The sequence below is a fragment of the Caretta caretta genome, chromosome 11 (genome assembly GCF_965140235.1).
Source record: "Caretta caretta isolate rCarCar2 chromosome 11, rCarCar1.hap1, whole genome shotgun sequence".
Classification (NCBI taxonomy): Eukaryota; Metazoa; Chordata; order Testudines; family Cheloniidae; genus Caretta; species Caretta caretta.
Window position 1 is genome coordinate 22469630 of NC_134216.1, and position 21402 is coordinate 22491031.

The 21402-nt window shown below is 38.0% G+C and overlaps 1 protein-coding gene across 7 annotated transcripts in view; it reads right to left on the bottom strand.

The window, feature by feature from the left end:
• The window catches only part of LRP1B (LDL receptor related protein 1B), a 1334345-nt gene extending 1313267 nt beyond the window's left edge, over window positions 1–21078 (bottom strand). For 6 of the 7 annotated variants that reach the window (XM_075117811.1, XM_075117812.1, XM_075117808.1 and 3 more), the window contains exon 1: window positions 20720–21077. In XM_075117811.1, coding sequence (XP_074973912.1) covers window positions 20720–20801 — 82 coding nt within the window. In that variant the 5' untranslated portion in view covers window positions 20802–21077. Of the gene's footprint in view, window positions 1–20719 lie in introns of all 7 variants that reach the window. The other variant, XM_075117809.1, reaches the window with a different exon arrangement.
• Window positions 21079–21402: the final 324 nt, after the last annotated feature.

Below are 21402 nucleotides of genomic sequence, written 5' to 3' on the forward strand. Positions count from 1 at the left end.
GAAATTCTCAGATTTTTCCCCAAATTGAAAGGTTAGCCAAATTCACACGATTTTGCGAAGTATTTCTATTTCAACAAAATTGCATTTTCCAACTGAAAATAGTTCTCTCAACATTTTCCTGACTTGCTGTAGTGTTCATAGTAGTCCAAAAACTTCCTTAGATTTAATGTAGGAAATAGGTAACTAAATGTCGTTTCTCTCAAGCCACATTAAAGGTTCCTGAAATAACTGTTTTCCTTCTAAAGTAAAAGCTCCAGTGTACATTCATAGACATTTTGTACCCTTTATCATTGATATGCAGCAACTACAGTTGCCATCTGCTGAGGCTTGAAGGTTCAGTGCCATGCAATTCACCTGATCGCAGGAACTGTGGCAGCAATCTTGGATAAAAGTACCTTAGTTGACACACTTTGTCTCTCATAGGCCCTCCAAACAAACAGGAATTATTAAGCAGAGTGAGGCATCTGTTTTTTGCTTCTTTCCATCCCCACGCTCCCCGCTTAACCAAGATCTGCATCTCCAATAGTGCCCAATAAAAAAATAAGAACCAGACGAAAAGTATTTTAAAATTTTATCTCATGTCCTATGCAGCATATATGGTACACTTCCTGCCTCACAAGTTACTTTTTCAACAGATTTAGAGTAGAGGAGAATTTTCCAAAGTGCCTAAGTGACTTAGAAACCCAAATTCCTTTAACTGTCAATAAGATTTAGGCTCCTAAATACCTATGTCACTTTTGAAAATGGGACTTAGCAGACCAAATCAGTTAGGCGCTTTTGAAAATGTTACCCTTACAGTAATTCAGAGCTACAGACATTGCTTGATGTAAAATAAGATTTGGGGCCCAATTCTGCTCTCCTTGAAATCAACAGCAAAACTCCTAAGGACTCCAAGGAGAGCAGGATTTGAATCCCAAATAAGTTGTTTAATGATGATGAAAATATTCTGCATCCCAGTCAGAACCCTGTGGAACTCCAGACCATTCTTCCTCCTTATTCTCCTTATCTACAAGTCCCCATAACTTGGACACCATTATCTGACAAATGTGTGGAGAAGACTCCTTTCACTAGCTGTGCCTCCAGATGTTACTTGAGACCTCTATTGCTGTGTTTAAATATCTCACTTACTCCTTCATCCCTGCCTCTGGTCATCTTCCCCCCAATCCATCCCCTTTTCTAGCAGTGTATATGCTTTTAATAACTTTAAAGAACTTATTTTCTCCTTCTTAATGGAACTTGTTCTCATAAGATGCTACTTTTTCCTGTAAACCAGTTTGTTATTTTTATTTCCGAGTTCCACTTGCCCAAAACTCTTCATCTCCTTAAACTGTGTCCAACACTTTAAAGGCATTAGCAGGAGGTTAGCATTTGCTGACATTAGGAATCCTTACTACTGATATGCTGAGGATTTCAATATAATACTTAGAAGTGAATTGAAGGTTTTTCATATGTCAAGATGTAAATATCTCATCCCTAATGTATTGCGGAAACAACCTGCATTGACAGCAGCTCTAATAAAGCACAACATATGGAAAACACTGAAGTCTGCAAATGGTTTAAATATTGAAGATTGATATAATGGAGAGAACACATTGTTTGAAAGATAATTTTTTATGGCATTTGATAGAATCCCATATCAGCTTTTCCATTATTTTGCCCAAGGATTGAGGTCAGGTTAACTGACCTACAACTACCTTAGTCATCTGCTTGCACTTTTAGAATATCCGCACTCCAGTTGTCTGGAATTTCTGTGTATTCCACGAGTTATTAAAAATGAATATTAGCAGGCCAGAGATCTCCTCAGCCAACTCTTTCAGCATTGCTGGGTGCAAATTATCTGGGCCTTCGGATTTAAAAATGTTTATCTTCTTGATTACTGGCAGCCTGAAAAGTACTGCATCATTCTCCTATGGTACAAGCACACACCCGGCTTCTTTCCAAATACAGAATATTTATGGAATGTTTCTGCCTTTTCTGTATCATTCTTAAAAAAAAAAATACCACTCCTTTTCATATTGGGCCTATATCAGTTCTAGGATTTCTTTTTTTCCTAATATGTTCAAACTGCTTTTTGTCCTTAGCCATGCCAGCCATTGATTTTTCCCTAATACCTTTAGCTTCCGTTACCAATTTTCTATACTTCACAACTTTTAAATGTAGATCAATTTCTATTTCCCACTTTTTCCATTGTTATACATTTCTTTTCTGTTTTTAATTGTCGCCTTCACTTTGCCATGGCTGTTCTAATAAACTCTTCTTAAAAATTTCCCAATTTCCATGTCTAAATTTTTCCTCAATTGATTTTGCTCAATTTTCTTCAGTTTCTGATATTAGCCCTCTTGAAAGTGCGTGAGTGAGTGAGAAAAACTGTCCTCTTTTTACCCATACTGAGTGTAAATCAGGAGATTATTGGGTTCTAGTCCAGTGATTAATTCATCTTAGGCCATCATAATCAGGTACAAAAGGTAGTTACCTTGTGTCAAGTATAATACCTTTCATTTTAGAAAAATTCATCTATATTCTTTAGAAACTCTTTTGAGGTTTTACTACTGGCTGAATGGCACCTCCAGAATAGGTCTTTCAAACATTTTCTTTCCACACATTACAGATACAGTAACTCCTCACTTAACGTTGTAGTTATGTTCCTGAAAAATGTGACTTTAAGTGAAACAATGTTAAGCGAATCCAATTTCCCCATAAGAATTAATGTAAATGGGGAGGGGGGTTAGGTTCCAGGGAAATTTTTTTCACCAGACAAAAAACTATATTATATGTGTATATATATTGTGACAAAGTTCCTCTTCTGCCTTGGTGGGTCCTGCACTTATTGGCAGATTTTCTCACCTCAGAGTTTCATGGGAGCCCTCAGTTTGGCCACTTTCGTGGCTCAAATCTGCCATTCACTCAGTTACCCTCATCACTGGCCAGCATGGGGAAAGGAAAAAGAACAATCCCCGCAGTCTCTGCTGATCCACCTAGTGGATCAGGGAACAGGCCGGAGACCTTCCCCTCTGGTGGAACCCACAGTCCAGTTCAACTCCTCCAGTATCAAGTAGGGAGTTGAAGGAATGGAGGAAACCTGGGCCTGCCCTCTACTTCGGGTTCCAGCCCAGGGCCCTGTGGATTGCAGTTGTCTACAGTGGCTCCAGTAACAGCTGCGTGACAGCTAAAACTCCCTGGGCTACTTCCCCATGACCTCCTCCCAACACCTTCTTTATTCTATTCTCCACTAGACCTTCCTCCTGATGACTGATAATGCTTATACTTCTCAGTCTTCCAGTAGTACGCCTTCTCACTCTCAGCTTTTTGCATCTCTTGCTCCCAACTCCTCACACGCACACCACAAACTGAAGTGAGCTCCTTTTTAAACCCAGGTGCCCTGATTAGACTGCTTGTCTTAATTGATTCTGGCAGCTTCTTGATTGGCTACAGGTGTTCTAATCAGCCTGTCTGCCTTAATTGTTTCCAGAAAGTTCCTGATTGTTCTGAACCTTCCCTGTTACCTTACCCAGGGAAAAGGGACCTACTTAACCTGGGGCTAATATATCTACCTTCTATCACTCTCCTGTAGCCATCTGGCCTGACTCTGTCACATACATACATACATCCACACACACACACACACACACAGTATAAGTTTTAAACAAACAATTTAATACTGTACACAGCTGTCAGTGTTCCCTCCCCACTCTGAACTCTAGGGTACAGACATGGGGACCCACATGAAAGACGCCCTAAGCTTATTTCTACCAGCTTAGGTTAAAAACTTCCCCAAGGCACAAATCTCGATTTGTCCTTGGACTGAGGTGTGCTGCCACCACCAAGTGATTTAACAAAGAATGAGGGAAAAGGACCACTTGTAGTTCCTCTTCCCCCAGCAATCCCCCCAAGCCTTTACACACCCTTTCCTGGGGAGGCTTGAGAATAATATCCTATCCAATTGGTTACAAAATGATCAAAGACCCAAACCCCTGGGTCTTGGAACAATGGACAAATCAGTCAGGTTCTTAAAAGAAAGATTTTATGAAAAAGACAAAAAGAAAGGTAAAAATCATCTCTGTAAAATCAGGATGGAAAATACTTTACAGGGTATTCAGATTCAAAATACAGAGGATTCCCCTCTGGGGAAAACCTTAAAGTTACAGAAAACAGGAATAAACCTTCCTCTTAGCACAGGGAAAATTCACAAGCAAAACAAAATATAAACTAATCTGCCTTGTCTGGTTTACCTACACTGGTTGCAATATTGGAGACTTGGATTAGGATGAGTTGGAGAAGATGGATTTCTGTCTGGTCCCTCTCAGTCCCGAGAGAGAATGGCCACAGAAACAAAAAAACCAAAACAATGCCCCCCTCCCCCAATTTGAAAGTATCTTTTGTCCCCATTGGTTCCTTTGGTCAGGTGCCAACCAGGTTATTTGAGCTTCTTAACCCATTACAGGTAAGGAGGAATTTTAGGCTATCCCTATGGTTATGACAACAGCAATGATGATTGTGAAGCTTGGTTGAAGTGGTGGTGGAAGAGGGTGGGATATTTCCCAGGGAATGCCTTACTGCTAAATGATGAACTAGCATTCGGCTGAGCCCCTAAGGATTAACACATTGTTGTTAATGTAGCGTCACACTCTACAAGCAGCATGAATGGAGGGAGGGGAGACAGCATAGCAGACAGAGAGAGAGAGAGAGAGAGAGATATTCACTGCCCCTCAAAGTACACTGACACCATTCTAAGTACATTGCCTTTAAAAGGATCAAGAAGTTGAGACAGCAGCTGCGGCCAGCATCCTGAGCCTTGTCCCCATATGGAGAAGGGGTGAGCAGGGGGCATGAGTGGGGTGAGGGAACACCCTGACATTAGTCCCCCTCTTCCCCTCTCCCCTGCACAGCAATCAGGAGGCTCCCGGAAGCAGCTCCAAGGCAGAGGGCAGGAGCAGCACATGGCAGTGCGGAGGGAAGGACAGCTGAACTTCCCACAATTGGTAGACTGCTGGGCGGCTGCTGCACAGGGAACTTAGGGGAGTGGGGAGCTGATAAGGGGGCTGCGGTCCACCCTGGTCCAAGCCCCCACCAGCTAGCTGCAACGGGCTGCTCTTCCTGCAAGAGTGGACAAAGCAGGTGGCTGCCAAACAATGTTATAAGGGAGCATTGTGCAACTTTAAATGAGCATGTTCCCTAATTGATCAGCAACGAAACAACATTAACCGGGATGACTTTAAGTGAGGAGTTACTGTAGGTGCTTATGGAATAACTTAGCCTATTCTCAAGTGAGATTTGGTTGTCTGTAACAGCCCCGCACCAGTACCCCTTCCTGGCCTTTGTTAACACATTGGTCCATCTTCAGTCAAGATTCTGAAGTTCAAGTTTAATTGATAACTCTAAAATAAGTAAGGAGTCTTTAAAAGCAATCCCCTTCCCCTCCCGCTCCCCCTTTACCCACACTATTCTTCCTGAAAAGGTTATAACCAGAGATTTTAACATTCCAGTTACATGACTCATCCCACCAGGTTTCAGCAATGACAGTTACGCCTCATTTCTTCCAACCACAGAAAATTTCCAATCCCACTTCTTCTCACCCATACTCGCAGCATTCATATATATGCAACTGAAAAAATAATTCTTCTCTTCACATTCTTTGCCACATGGGTTTAATTTGTTGTGAAACACTGAGTTTGTACTGCGTTTGCCTCCTTAGCACTCTCCCCTCGAGCCACTAATTTACTGCCCTTCTGGCTGCTCCAGTTTGCCTGTAGCCAAGAGATTGCCCCTCTCTCTCCCCCCACCAATGTGAAATAATAGATATTTGTACAGCCCTCTCCCACTAGAACACGGCCCAATCTTCCACAAAACTAAATCCTTCATCTTCACTCCAGTCACACAGCCAATACGTCACCTCCAGTATTTTCTGCCTACTCTCACCTCATAGGACTTCAAAGATCTCCAAGACTATAATTTAGACTTTCCTTATCTTAGCCTCTTTTCCATCTGATACTGCGGTATTTGAGCCAACGTGAAGACTTAGCAGGTGACTTCATAATCGCATCATTTATAATTCATAATATGTCCCATTTTGTCTATACACCATACACTCTGGTTTGTAACAAGGATGGATGTATGCTATTTTTTCCCTTCAAACTGCTGCCACCCAAAACAAAACAAAAAAATAGGGTCAAAATCGGTACTACAAGTGGCTTATCAAAGTTTGAGGCCCGTTTTTTTTTTTCCTGATGGGGAAATGGATGAAAGGATGGAGGTTTCTTTGTAAACGAAGGGATTGCATCAAAAAACGTAAGAGGTCCTGTTTCCCTGAACACAGGAGGAAATGCACAATTAGAGCTTGTTTCTTTGCTCACATTGTCAATCCCTTAAATCCTTTCAGGCAGCCACCAGCTCAGAAGCACTCTCTCTAGACTTTTCTCAAGATCCTATACTCAGTAACTCAGATTATGTCTAGAGCGGTCTTCTCTCTGGCTCCTCTGGTGTGTTTTCTGTTTCTGTCACACACAGACACATGTACATCCACTAAACAACACCCAGTGAAATTCTCCATTTCCCATAAAGTTTTAATTCCTGAGCAGATTCACATGTGCTGTGATTTGGGTGATGATGACATGCTGGTAGTTTGTTTTGAGGCCCCCTTTTGTTTCTTAAATTGATCTCAAATGAAGGGTAGCTGTTACAATATGAAGTTTACCACAATTTAACAATATTTTCAATGGGAAGCAAAACCAATATAAACCAGACCCCTTAACATGACAGATTGTTTCCTGATAACTGACTCTTAATATTTCTTCCTCACCAATGGTTTCATGTGCAAACTCTATAGCATAATCCTTTCTAAGGGGTTGAGGCCCTGATGCAGTGAAGAAGTTAAGCACGTGCTTAAAAGTTAAGCATGTGAGTAGTTGCATTGAAGACAATGGGGTTACTCATGTGCTCATCTGTAAGCACATACTCAGATTGAGGCCTCTGAGCATTCCTTCTGCAGAATCACCACTCCAAACTAGAAAACTGAGCTAACCCACATCAGAAGTTGAATCCAGATCTCACATAGTATCTACCATCTGACCAACCCATTAATGAATTTTACTAAAATTTTAAAAATATAGATTTTAAGTAAGAGATATAGATGGTTCCGCTAGAAAGAGGGAGGTCTGCAATAAGATACCAGACAGATTTCAGAGCAGGATATGTTAAAATGAGACAGAAGGCTTGATATTGTGAATTATCTGAACTCTGGTGGTCTTACAGCAGGTACATTTTTTAAGTGCTACTTGAGAAAAAAATACATGCATGCATGTTGTTACTGGCTAATAAGATTTGTAATTTGTAATCACACTCATTGCTTTCAAAGTACATCACTTTGATGTTTCTGCTGTTCACCAGGCTCTGTGAAAATGTGAGTCATGGCACACTTTCACAACTAAAAACAACAAAACCAGATCCGTTTTTTTTCCTTTACATTTCTGCAAAGTATTACCAACGTTCAAATTAGACATCAAGAAAACTAAAATATCAGCATTATTAAACAAAGAACCTTTGCACTCTGCTTCTGGCAGTGACAACACCAAGCCACAGCAACATTTAGAATTCACAGTTTGCTATTTTTTACCTTCAGTTTTCTTGGGACAATTTTTAGAAGACCCATCACTTTTTGGATCCAGAGAACTTGGAAAGCTCAGGATATCACAATAAATTATATCCCTCCAACTACACAAAATTAATGCCAGGGATTAGATTACAACACAAACCTTTGTTCTGAAAAAAATACACATTCATAAAAGATGAACCTTTTATGATGTAACTAGTTTTGCTGAAGAGCAACCGTTTCCACTGCAAAGAGTGCACATACATTCTTCCCCAAGCCCCAAAAGCAAATACTATATGCAAACTGCACATTCTTTGTATTTCTCAAAAGCTAAGTGGAATAAATTATACTGATTTAAGAGAGACAAAGCATAACCCTGGATTTTATTCTCTTCACTTTTCTGACAGTAAGCTGTTAATAGGGGAATGCTGACAAGAAAGCAAATTGTCCTCCTGTGTGATTTTAGTAATGTAAGTTTTGGAAAACTTTTCTTGGTATTATTAAAACATTACTGCACTATCACTGACATAGGAATATTTTTTTCCACAAAAAGGTGGGAATCTCTGGAGGGAACAGCAGCTATAAACCTTCAAAATTGTTTGTCAACCAGAAAACATTATTCTTTATGATTACTCTAGAAGAAGTCAGATGCGTATCGAAAATTTCCGTGGACCCTGTAAGGACATGATTTATACCCATCATACTAACATGACACTCAGGACAGTACCACTGAGACTCTCATTAGCAATGGATCCCTCATGAATTCATTTATTATCCTATTCATTTCCAGAGCAACTCATCCAAAGAGGTCATAAAGTATTTCCAGACAAGAGAGCCATAGACTTAATTTCATAGATTCTAAGACCAGAGGTGACCATTGTGATCATCTAGTCTGACCTACTACATAACACAGGCCACAGAACTTCACCAAAATAAACTTTTCACCACTGCTTGTAAGAAGCAATACTAATAATTGCCAAATGATGCCACATATCTGCTAGTCTACAGAGGAGGGGAAAAGTGTGGTCAGTTCAGATATCAGTGTGTGGTAAATTGGTAAAAGCTGACATTTTTTTTAAAAATGGAGACTACCCTGTTCCTTTCATATCTGCTCTTGTGCTCCTTCACAAACAAAATAAGCCTATAACTTTAATCTTTCCCTACATTACCTTTTTCTTCTCTCTCCTTATTTGCATTCTCTATGCCATTTGTGTCTGTAGTATTGCAATCACAAATGAATGCAGTATTCAGGGTGAGACTATACCGTCAGAGGTCTTTATCCTGCAATAAGCTCTGCATGAGTGGACCCTTGCAACAATGCAGTAGCTCATGACAAGATCAGGATGTCAGAGTGTGTGTTCTGCCTTTTGGATCAAATTTTGAGGAGTGCTGAGCAGCCACAATTACCATTGCACTGTACCAATGTGGAGAGTAGAAAAACTGTGGCAAATGTGTACTTTTAACATGCCTTCTATGCTACATAAATATTCAGTAGCTCTCCGATTGGATGTGACCATTTTGCCATTTTATATGAAACAAGGAGACAACCCAATGAACTTAAAAGGCAATATTTAAAGCTAATAAAAGGAAATGATGTTTACATAATGTATAATTAGCCAGTGAAGTTCATAGCAATAAGACTAACATACTTAAAAGAACATGGAGGTCCAATACACAGGCTTCAAAGAAATAGCTAGAGGGGCTTAAAAAAAAAAAAAAAGGTTTCCCCATGGAATAGCCCTATACTATTAGTGCACTGTGGAGACAATATGCCATCTCCAGAAAGCTTGGCTACTTCTGGACTAGACTGACCATTGATCTGTTACGGTCTGACAATTCCCATGATTCACATGAATAAAGCTTATTCTCATACAGCTATCTCTGTTTTTTTCCTCAACATGTTTGACTCATTATTATTCTTTTTTAAATACCTAAAACCAAGAACCCAAAGTAATTTACAAATTTGACACAGGAATAAAATCAAGATTATACAGAATCAAGATTACATTAATTACCTATTAAGCACTTATGTTATCTAAAGGGGTTTTATTATGAATTTTCTATGCTCCTCAAATTGATGATCACATATTTAATATTCTTGAATTATAAAAAAAAAAAAACAACTCACTGCTTGTCTTCTGCGGGAATTAATATAAAAATGCAACAGTGATAACCCTTGTAAATATATTACACTTTATTACAACACTACAATGACACTATTATGAGATGATGAGGCAGATTCTCAGCTGGTGTAAATCAGCATATTTCTACTGAAGACAATGACTATGCTAATTTACATCAGTTGATACAGTCTAATCTTTTGAAGTATTACAATAGAATATGAAAAAACAAAATATGTATATTAAGTAAAGGGAAGCATAAAGCAGTTATTCCACTGAAAATCAGCAGCCTGTAAATGGCTCCTGGAATGTCCAGCAACTATCAAAATGGTAACAATTCTTTATGAAAAGTGTCTCCAGGTGGAATTTACTTGCCGTAGAAGGTGCACTGAATATTGAGATTCACGTTCTGTATTTGCACACTAATTCTGAATTTCACTCAGCTTGGTGACTACCATCTGTTTGGCGCTCACTTCTTACTGCCCCAAGAGCAGTCAAAATTAAAACAGTGACAAGAAGAATTTCTACAAGGAAAAGAAAATATTCACAGGGCAACGTAAATTGTAAAAGCTGGAAATTTTGAGTATACCAACTATTTAACATGTGGGTAAGAAATAAAAAAGGAAATTAAACAGATTTAAGCAAAACTCTCCTGTAGCATTACTGGATATGAGGGTAACAACTCTATATAAAAATGGAGAAGTAGCAGATTAGCGAACACCAATTCTCAAGAGCAGTATAATCTAGAAAGTAGGTGGGTAGCATTATGAACAGGGAAGTTAAGTCACAGCTCTTCCAAAACCAGACCAAAAAAATGTAATGGATGTAGTTCACTACATCTGAGCAAGTGCAGGAGAAGCAGGCAATTCAGGTAAGGCTGTACATGCACTCTGACCTGAATAACTTGCTCCAGTTTGAAGAAGTGTAATAATGGGCCATTTAGGTCAGGGCATGAGATTTTGTCTCCTCAAAAAAAAAGTGTTAATAGCTTTGCCCTACTTAATGGTATCTTTTATGCTGCTCTCTATATACTAAGGTTTTATATATATATTCACACACATCCCCACACCCACACCCCTCTCTCATACATTTTGACAGAAATGGCATACAGCAGTGCTGGACTGTTCAGCTACTTCAGTTTGTATTATGACCTCGGAAACCTTGGGTCTGTCGAATACCCTCTCTCTCTCTCAGATTTAGCCTTTCATTGTTTGAATAAAAGCATGAGGACATATTGATATGAAAACTGGCAAGCATGGCAGAGTGACTTAGTTTTCATTTTTGTGGTTTTGACTTCTTCTGTATCCCTTGTACATTGTAAAGTTCCATGATTTTAAATATAACATCACATTTGTTCATTTACTATTCTTACTGTGATCTAAATGCAGGAGTAAACTATTTGGTTTAAAATATTGACCATAAACAGAATTCAATCCAGAGTTTGATTTTTCACCTCTCCCTCCCACATAATTTTCATCTGCCTGCCCACAATCACCTTTCCATCTCAGCGATGCACAAGTAATTCTCACCTTTTTATTACAAAAATAAATAATTAGGCCCCCACTCTGCACACATATTGCTCAGTCGAATAGCTATTGTAGTTTATTTGATTGTGTCCCTGACCCCTCATAGTTCCTTTTTTTTTTTCTAATAGGTCAAAGTCACTACCACACAGCCTGATACACTACATTCTCATTAAGCTTGTTTTCAGGTGAGCTCAAACCTTGTCAGTGCCTGTACCTACAGTGATAAAACCTAGAGATGTTCACAGCCAAAAGGTACTTTAAAAGGTACTCTACTCTGAAAATTGATACAATACATGTCACACTGTGGGATTCTAATTTACTGAATTGCAATGCCTTCCAGATCACACTTGCTGAGTTTGCAAGTGAAAGACTTTTTTTTTTTTTAAATTAACTACCAGTTCTACAAACTCAACCTGGAATCTGAGAGTCAAGCTAAATTCTTTCTGTATTGTCCATCATCGGCACGAGAGATTCTGCAAGACAAACACTGCCCCTAGTTACATTTATACTACCCCACAGTCTTCATATTCTGACCACTGGAAAATCTGAAGAAAAATAATTATAGGTTTGGACAGATGCGATGGGAGGACTACATTTGAAATGAATGGGATTCAAAAATATATTGAAAATAGAAGTTTGTAACTATTTTACTAATAGTTTGTAACTATTTTCTATTGAAAATAGAAGTTGGTAACTACATCTTGTTTCTGCGTGAAACAATCCCAAAAAATAATCCGGTCTACTCTCCCACAGACCTGTTAGTTCTGCAGAAGTGCCATTAGTAAACTTGCATTTTATCATTTTTTTAAGCAAAGCAGTTTTGGTTGCAAATATCCACAGAGAGTTTATCTGTTGCATAAGAAGGTACCGTATTTATTTACACAGTCATTTTTCAGACCAGGACTGCATTTTAGACCTGATTCAAAGTCCACTGAAGTCAACGGAAGCCTTTCCATTGTATTCAGGGGGTTTGGATCAGGCCACTAAAACAAGGGGTTCAAAAATATGTGCATAGTTCAAGCTGTGAGGAGTCTCCCTCCTCCAAGCCCCATCCTCATTCTTTTCAGTTAATCCATAATGAAAGCAGAAAGTGAGGTACATTTACTGAACATTAATGTAAAAGCCATCCTGCCCTTACATTTCACATTCTAAATGTAATTAATTTGCCTTCCTTTGGATGTCCTTTAACCATTTTTCAGAAATGATTTTTCTGAACATCAACAATATTGACACTCAATTTTTCATATTTATGACTAAGTTATTAGTCTATGTTTTAATCAAAGCACGATCAAAACCATAATTTTTCATTTACCAAGAAAATGGTTTTAAGAAAGAAAATTAGGTTTTGATAGATGAAAAATTCCAATTATTTTGATAAAAAACAAAAATTGCTATGTTAAATTGTGAGAAAAGTGGATTGCTTTTAAACCAGCCCTATTTCTGAGATAGTACTGACCCATTGCCTGAATACCAGGGTGACTTTTCTACTGTATCTGCTGTCTTTTGGATGATGTAATGAACAAAAGGTGTCATAGTTAAGTTGTAATTTCAAGATTTCCCATAAAATGTCAAGTAAATATTCCATAATTCACATTTATTTTTTACACAAATACCAACATTGGTCATATAAATTGGGCATTTGCACACCCAGTTGTGTGTCTAACTAGCCATGTGCTCACAAAACCATTCTTTTTCCCTGCAATCACAATATTTGTATGCACGAATGAGGTATTCTTTGAAAATCTGACTCACATTCTGTGAAGTGGTTTGGGATACTTCATGGTAGACACACATTGCTGTAAAACTTAATGGTAAGTACTTTCACAACTTGGACAATCTGATGACATTCATTCAAAAGAGTATTTTCAAGAAAGGATGACATGTTAGAAGTTTGGTACTTCCAAAGCTTTAAAATTACTCCTCAAAACTATGTTTGTCCATGTGTAATGGCTACGTAAACGTGTGGGCAAAAGTGGTCCCAAAAAAAAAAAAGAGTATGTCATGTTCAGAGAGGTACCAACATCTCTCTAATATCGTCACTGTATTCTTTAAAGACAGGTTTTCAAATGTCCTAGTTTGGAAAATGTAAGTGAATAACGTTAATTTATAAGTATATTATATGCACAAGTGCATGAGGATTTTTTTAAGTGCACTTTGTTCTACTTCCAGTCTGTTTTGGTGTTTTGGGTTTGTTTTTTTTAAGTCAACAGTATATTCTCCCTTTCTGAAAGAAAGCCTCATGAGAAAAGCACTGCATTTGCGGAGGATAATATCCACATTTCGCTCTTGCATATTCCCCTTCCCTCTCCCCACCCCAAATTTTTATATAAATGTATGTATACATATATATACACACACACACACACACACACACACACACACACAGACCCCTAAATATCCCACAAGAATATCTGAAGGAACAAAGCTATAGCGTCTCATTCTGTAAGTTTTCTTTGTTCATTTCAAGAAGAGTGAAGAGCTTATGAATTGCCATTACATAAAAACTCAGTGGTGGTGGAATCCTCAAGGAATTATACATATTCTTATTTCTAAAGTTAAGCTTTATTTCAATAGCACCTGTCCTGTTATACTAAAATGGTAAGTCATTCAATTTGGTGCCATATACAAAAGTTATGAAGCGATATCCTATTGATATAAGAATAGAAACAAGACATAGTTCACCAGACCTTGATCTTACCAGAAGAAGAAATATGTATGCTCTTATTTCTAAAGCATTTCTGCTGTATTTCAACAGTATGCAGTTCTGCTGGAAGGCCAAGTCATTCAAGATGAAGCAGCGTGTGAAACGTTATTTAGGGACATTCAACTGATAATAAGAATACATTACAAGGTATTATATTCAGTAGCTGGACCTTTTGTTGTAATAAGATCCATTTTTCCTGCCCCCATAAAAAGAGTTCTACTATAGTATAACCAAATATCAATGACAACTCAAAGTACCTTTCTCAAAGACTACCATTATCCAATAATTCAAAAGAAGCAACTCTCTTTCTATTAATTGGATAGGTCTAATGACTACAAAAACAAATATTGGTTACTGTTTAAATCCTGCTATCTCAAAGATGCACTTTTCTACTAAGGTCAGAGGATCAATTGACAGAATCACTTCAGCACAACAGAGGTCACAAACAAAATAAATATAATTGGAATTAGTCTTTGTATTTACATATAGGTAATTATGTTTTATATTATGGAATTTAAAAGTGCACTAGGAGTGCCTGGTGTTTTAGGAAGTATCTAGGAAGACAAACTTCCTGCTGTGAGCATCTTTCAATCTAAAAATCACACAGATAATATAGTGAACAACAGACCACTGGCTGCAAATTTTATGGCTTATTATCATTTTCTTTCAGAGTAACAGCCGTGTTAGTCTGTATTCGCAAAAAGAAAAGGAGTACCTGTGGCACCTTAGAGACTAACCAATTTATTTGAGCATGCTCAAATAAATTGGTTAGTCTCTAAGGTGCCACAGGTACTCCTTTTCTTTTTATAATTTTCTTTGCATCACTAAGTGCCCTGTGCAATTCCCATTAAATTTAAAAGACTCCCATTGACTTTAATTGGAATTGCATTCATTGGTGCACAATCCTGTATCAAAACCTACTAGCACGGATAGCTGCATCCATTTATAGTTGTCATTCCTAGCAAATCCCAATGCAGGATTAGGGTCTTCCACCAATGTAAACCAAGAGTACATCCACTGAAGTCAAGTACCCATGTAATTCCATTGACTGGTTTAAAAGAACTCAGAATTAGACCTCGGGTTATCTAACTTTGCTAAATATATTAAAAACAAAAGTTTTGCATTTTAGAAATAGGATACCAAAAAGTACAAAGTAGCTTTCATCTGTATTGTTGACAACTAAATCCTTAACTGGAATACAACTGCACATACACATGCTTTAATATCTTTTTCAATAGATGGCGCTTAAGAGCAAATAAACAATTGCATAGTTACGAGTGACAGCTGGGGTGTGTACAATCATTTAAAAATGGAACTGGATTTTTCAACATAATTAGATGTTAATTACAAAAAAAAAAGTAAGGAGAGATTTCATTCTGAAAACCTTATTTTCTATTTCCTTTGGGAAAGTGATAATACAGAATAACATCTGAAATCACACAATTTAAGTGAAAAAGATAACAGAGCAATGTATGTACAATAACATTTTAGACAAATGTAACTTACTACTGTCTAAAACTATTAACACTTCCACATATTATAACTTTCATTCGTAGAATCCCAAATAAAAATTATATAATCACAGCCCAAAAATACCATGTAGCTGCTGCTCAATTTGCATGCGGAAATGCCAAGAAACCCTATAGGTTTTCAATATACATTGAAAATAAATTAAGAGAAGAGGATGCATTTTAACCCTTATTCTGTTAAGGCTAGTACACATGCTAATAGTCCCAAAATCTCCAGGAGGTCTACTCCTGTGAGTAAAGTTAAGTATCTATGTAAATTTTAGCAGGATCAGTATCTTAATCTGGAGCAGGAATAAACCTCTAAGGAATTAAGAAGGAGTTTGGAGGAAAACAAAATTTCTCTACTGTATTTTGATGTTAAGACTTTTGCCTTTTATAATTTCCTTTTTGACATTGTTTTAATTAAGGGAAAAAAATCTATTAAAATCTATTTGCTTAGCGCAAATAAGGACATGGCTAGGAATGATATGAATGTTAATTAGCCTATGAACAAGACTGCACACACACTTCCCTGATTGTTTTGAAAATGGCAGTATTTTGCACATGTAATTGCGTACTCAACTGGGAGCAGACATGCATTTTACCTACCGCCAATTGCACTAGTGAATAAAAACATTCTTATGGAAATCTTTCACTCATTTTCTTTTGCAACTGCATCATTAAGGCATTTCTTTTTTTTTTTAACTGTTGTCCTAAATGCCCTTCTGTTTTCTCCCTTCTGGATACCTTTACTTCTCCAATGATAAATACATTTCTTAGGAGCACACCAAGCTTTCTGTAAAACTGTTTTTCATAGTAAACAACTGGAAAAATGTCACCATGACCTTGTAAACATTGCCTTTGTGGGCACAATACTGCTCTCTCTCAATTAACAGAGATACAGAAATTTAAGTATGAGAAGAGGTGTCTCTATATTAAAGCACTGAAACAGCTTTATTTGAATTTGCTTGTCTTAAGACCACTGAGAATACTTCACACTTGATTGACAAGGAGCAGCTCCATTTGGCAGGAGCAGAGTACAACTGTTTTTGCATGTTCTACTTAAAAACAGCAACGTATTAATAATGAGATTGGAGTCAAGCTTAAAAAACACATTCATTATGACTATTTGCAGATAGTTTCAGAGCAGAAATCATCTGACTCTTAAACCTGGCAATTTTACATGTTCACGTACATTTAAGTGTATTGCCAAACTTTAAAGGTGGCCAAGAGACATTAGGAAAAAACAAACAAACAGTAAATTCCCTTGTACGTGGACTCGAGATTTCTGGTGAGGTTTATGAGTCTAGAAAGGAGTAGTTTCCATGATAATCCATCCTTGGATCTCCTCCCTGGGATCCAGAATAGCTTAAAAAAAAACACCAAGGGGAATACATACTTTTTAAACTAAAAATGGGATGGGGGAAGTAATTGTGTGCAATGGATTCAGTTATGTGGTAATTCATGAGTTTTAAGTAAACCGACATCTCATTCGGGAATCAGTCTGATTCTGTAAAAATTCTGCTTTCATGTCTCACTGTGAGCAGAAAAGAAAAAGTTAGGCACATCAGACTAGGTGAAAATCCTGCAGTTGGGTGAGGGGAGGCATTAAGATGACAAACATTTATGGGGAGGACATGATGATGACGACGACCACATGTCCCTTTCACCATCCTTCAAGAAAGTTCATTGATGAAATCATTAAGTATTGCCTTCTGAAACTACAGAACCATCTGACCATTCTGATACTCTTAACATAATTCCTGGAGCTACCCACTTGTTCTGAAACTCTTCTGTCTATCTATGATAGAGCAGGTAATGTATGTACTGTACTCAGACATGTCACCTGTTATCAGGCATTTTTCCAGCATTTATTGTAGTAGATCTAGCTTTATGGTAGGAGAACCTCAAGAATGAGGAGTTCCATGAACTTCCTTTAAAATGTTACAATTGAAAACTAAGCCAAAGCTAATGACATTTCCAAATTAATAAATGAACCTCTTCACCAGAGAGCTTGTTTTCTTTTTCCTCCCAATGCTTTTCCATTCCTTTCTATTGTCCCCCCTCTTTTCCTTTCCTTTCTTTTCCCCTAACTTCTCTCTCATCTCTAACCGTTTATTATTTATTATATAAAATAGAGCAGTAGTGACCTCATTTTGGCGGCAGAATAGATCTGATAAAATCCAGGATATTTTTCTAGTTCCCTTTCAGTCAACACTGTGACTACTGCATTCCAAATTTGAGAGTTTGGATAAATTGCAACCCACCATGTTTGACAAACTTTAAACATTTAATACAGAAAACCAATACCTGTATAGTCAGTGCTTTTTGCAATATGTCCCAAACATTACCTGACATGAAAATGTAATACCATTTTCATGGGTGGTACATTCTGAAGCACTTATGTTGAGAACATTTGACATTTTTAAACACTACGTCTTTTAAGTCTTAATTTGCACCACGCTATGCTTTGATAAGACATGTCATGATGATATGATGACTTACTTGATTCTAAGTGAATCTGGTTTATCCCACTCTTTTGGATGGCATGTTTTAGAATGATGTTGCCTTTTTAAAACTGGATTGATTATAACTTAAGCCAACAGTCCATTTATATAACAAAAACAAACATTAAAGCAAAAATTAAAATCAGAATCTTCTGTTCATGAATCAATTGTCATCTGCTAACCTCCAACAGTGAGCAGGGTACACAAGGTTAGATTCTAGTACAGTTTCACAAAATGGTTAATAGCTAAGGTTTTTATTCACAAGATCACGGATGTATTCAGGCTACTGCTCTTGAAATGTACTCAGACTATTTTGCACAAATCTTGGAAAGTTCTTGAAGTTCTTCCAACGAACTGGCATTAGTGTGATCAAAATTCTCCATATACAATACTGAATCATAGAAAAACCATTTGTACCATTCATAAACCGAGCAGAGTCTCCTAGAACCTTTAGTGTTAGGCTATGTAGGTAGCATTATATTGAATGTCAGCCTGTATCTTGCGCTACAGCCTGGCATCTTATGATGGCATGTTTTAATATGCAAGTTTGTGATCCCACGGTGATACTTGTCTCTTTGCTATCCAGTCAAGGGGGTTGCTTTTCCAGCTTGTGGTGTGAACCATCCATTAGATTTTCTGATAGCCAGTCAATTTCCATTGACTTAACAGCTTTGGTAGTTGAATTATAGTCTATTTCAGGCACAAATTTCTGCTATCTAAAGCCATTTGTACTTGTTCAAATGAGTTTTAAACAGTCAGTAAACAAGTCAGTAGCCAATGTGTATGATACAGAACACTCCAAGTTTCATAATGCTAATTCAATACATCATATAGTTACATTTATAATAAAATATAATTCATTCCTAGCAAAATTGAATATGACAATATTTAATGCTGTCTCATTTCATTAGTTATGTAGTTTAGAGGCTAAGGAGCTAGAAAACAATCTGATCTAATGGGTTTTACTATTTAATAAATTTTGATCTACCAAAACAACTTTTAGTCAAATCAACATGATAACACTCTTGTGCTTAATAAATACAAAGATGACCTAAATCCTACTTTTAAAAATATTTAATTCAAGCATCATATAGCAAAGTCAGTCTATTAATAGCATCAAATACTGTCAGAATAAAGAACAGTTCAACTTAATTCCAGCCCAAGGGATTCTGTCGTCTTTCATCTAAGATTTCCTAAGACAGGAAAACAGTTACTCTTTCAATGCATCCGATGAAGTGAGCTGTACCTCACGAAAGCTTATGCTCAAATAAATTTGTTAGTCTCGAAGGTGCCACAAGTACTCCTTTTCTTTTTGTGAATACAGACTAACACGGCTGCTACTCTGAAATCTTTCAAGATCTTAATTTTAGTGCCTTGGCTAAAAGGTTCTGTATTCTTTATTACTTAGCTGTGCAGTTTTATTTAGCCCCTCATGAACTTCACACCATTTAAATAAAGTTCAAAAATCATATGGATGGTAAGGTAATGGAATTGAATAAAAGGACTTCTGGAAATAGTTTTAGAAGCTTCTTTGAAAGGTAGAACCAATCAGCAGTTGCAAAAATTCACCACTGATTAGCCTTATAAAACTACTCACAGAAAACCCTCTGCTAGTGTTACCATACAGTGTGTTTCTGTGTGGGTATATATCTCTAACAGAGTACATACTTCATTTTCTAAGTATTATACAGGATAGAAGCATCACAATTCATGCCTGGTTGTTTGGGTTTTTGTTATAATGAAGCAATAATTTAAAGTCAATACATAATTGCCTTCATATAAACACTGTCATTAGATCATTCAGTGATCCATTCTCTCCCCATCCCCTCCTGTCTGACATTGGTATAAGGTTTATTTATCTGTTTCTAATTAGACCAAAAGCCTGAGCATTATCAGTCAAAATAAGATGATCTTAATAGCCAAGTTTCCATAAGGCATAAGGATACATTTAATTATGCCCATGTGAACATCGATCGGGTTGAGTTACTGGTCTGGGTGCATTTTGCTCTGTGTTTGCCCGGGAGGGGTTACAAAACTTCAGAGAGGCTCTAAAAAAGAAACCCCACGTTCTGGCTAGAAAGCTCACCTAACGCTGGTTTATTCTTGCTTCTGAATGTTTTCGTTAGCTCATTAATGCCATACCCTACCGAGGAGACCATAAGAAGGAGAAGTTGCGCTTGAAAGTGTATCGCTGTTTTGTATCTCAAGCTAATACAAGTGCCTGGGCTGAAAAGCTTCAATAGAAAGTAGGGAGAGGAGATGGTGACCTATTGTCCTGTGCCTAGCCACAGCAGCTCGCTAGGTGCCTTCCCGAGAAGGCTCGGTCTGTATACAGGAAATCAGCCCCGAGACAAGCACAGCTTGCGCGAGGCTGCTTCGCAGCAGGCAAGGAAGTTACCGAAATACAAGCTGAGAACTGAAAGGTAGGCTCGCAGATAGCGTGACGGTTAACAAGAAGCGACCGCCAAGGTTTGCAATGCCTTGCAATAAGCAGCGCAGGCAGAGAGCATCTACGAGGGTGAAATCGGATACTAACATCTGCAGAGTCTGTCACAAGGCAGCTAAGTCAAATCACAGTCCGCTGTGCACGCAGGAAGATACTTTCCGTGCTGCATGTCTCTCTACCTGATCTTATTTTTTTGCTTTTGTACGAACAGCCCGAGAAGCATTGGCAGAGACAAATGTCCCATGCAGCTGAGCTGAGCTGCCGGAGGAAGTTTTAGACACTTCCCCAAATCATCTCAGAGGAAAATAAAGTGTTCTCCTTACCTCGATCGGCTCCCGCTGCCAGCACTTTAGCAACAGGAAATAATCCTGAGATCGCTACTAAGGCAAAAAGAAACTCAGACATTGTTGTGGCCGGATTGAAGCGTCCTCCTCTGCCGGGGCTGCTTGGCTGCGCACTCAGTAAATCAGCAGCAGCAAGTCTGCAATCGAGCTGCGTAATTTACAAATGTCAATGGGAATTCGTCTGCTAAATGAGCCCAGCCTGCCCGCCTTCTCCCTGCTTTCAGCAGGATTGCGAGGTGTATGTGTGTGAGAGCAGCTTGTGTGCCTTGACTTTTCAATGCAGAGTACGTCTGATCTTACATCACGCAAGAGGGGCAGTGAGAGATGCCAGAGGATGGGAATTCACTGATTAATCACAGAATCTACCACAGACCGTTTTGGTGTCCACATAAATCACCTCTATTACTTAATAAGAGGCATTTAACACAACAGGAAAATACCCCTGCAAATGGAAAACACTACAAATCACAATTATTTCTGTCTCCCTGAAAGGGAAGTAGCTCTCAATATTCTGCTGGGATCTGGACATTTAGAAAGGGGAGGCTTTTGCATTATATCCAACAGCTAAGCCTTTCTGCTCTTCCCCTAATGGCAAGCCGGGTCTCAGATCATTCATAGCCTCAGATCATTCATAGCTTCCTCTTCTAGAAGTAGCACATTTT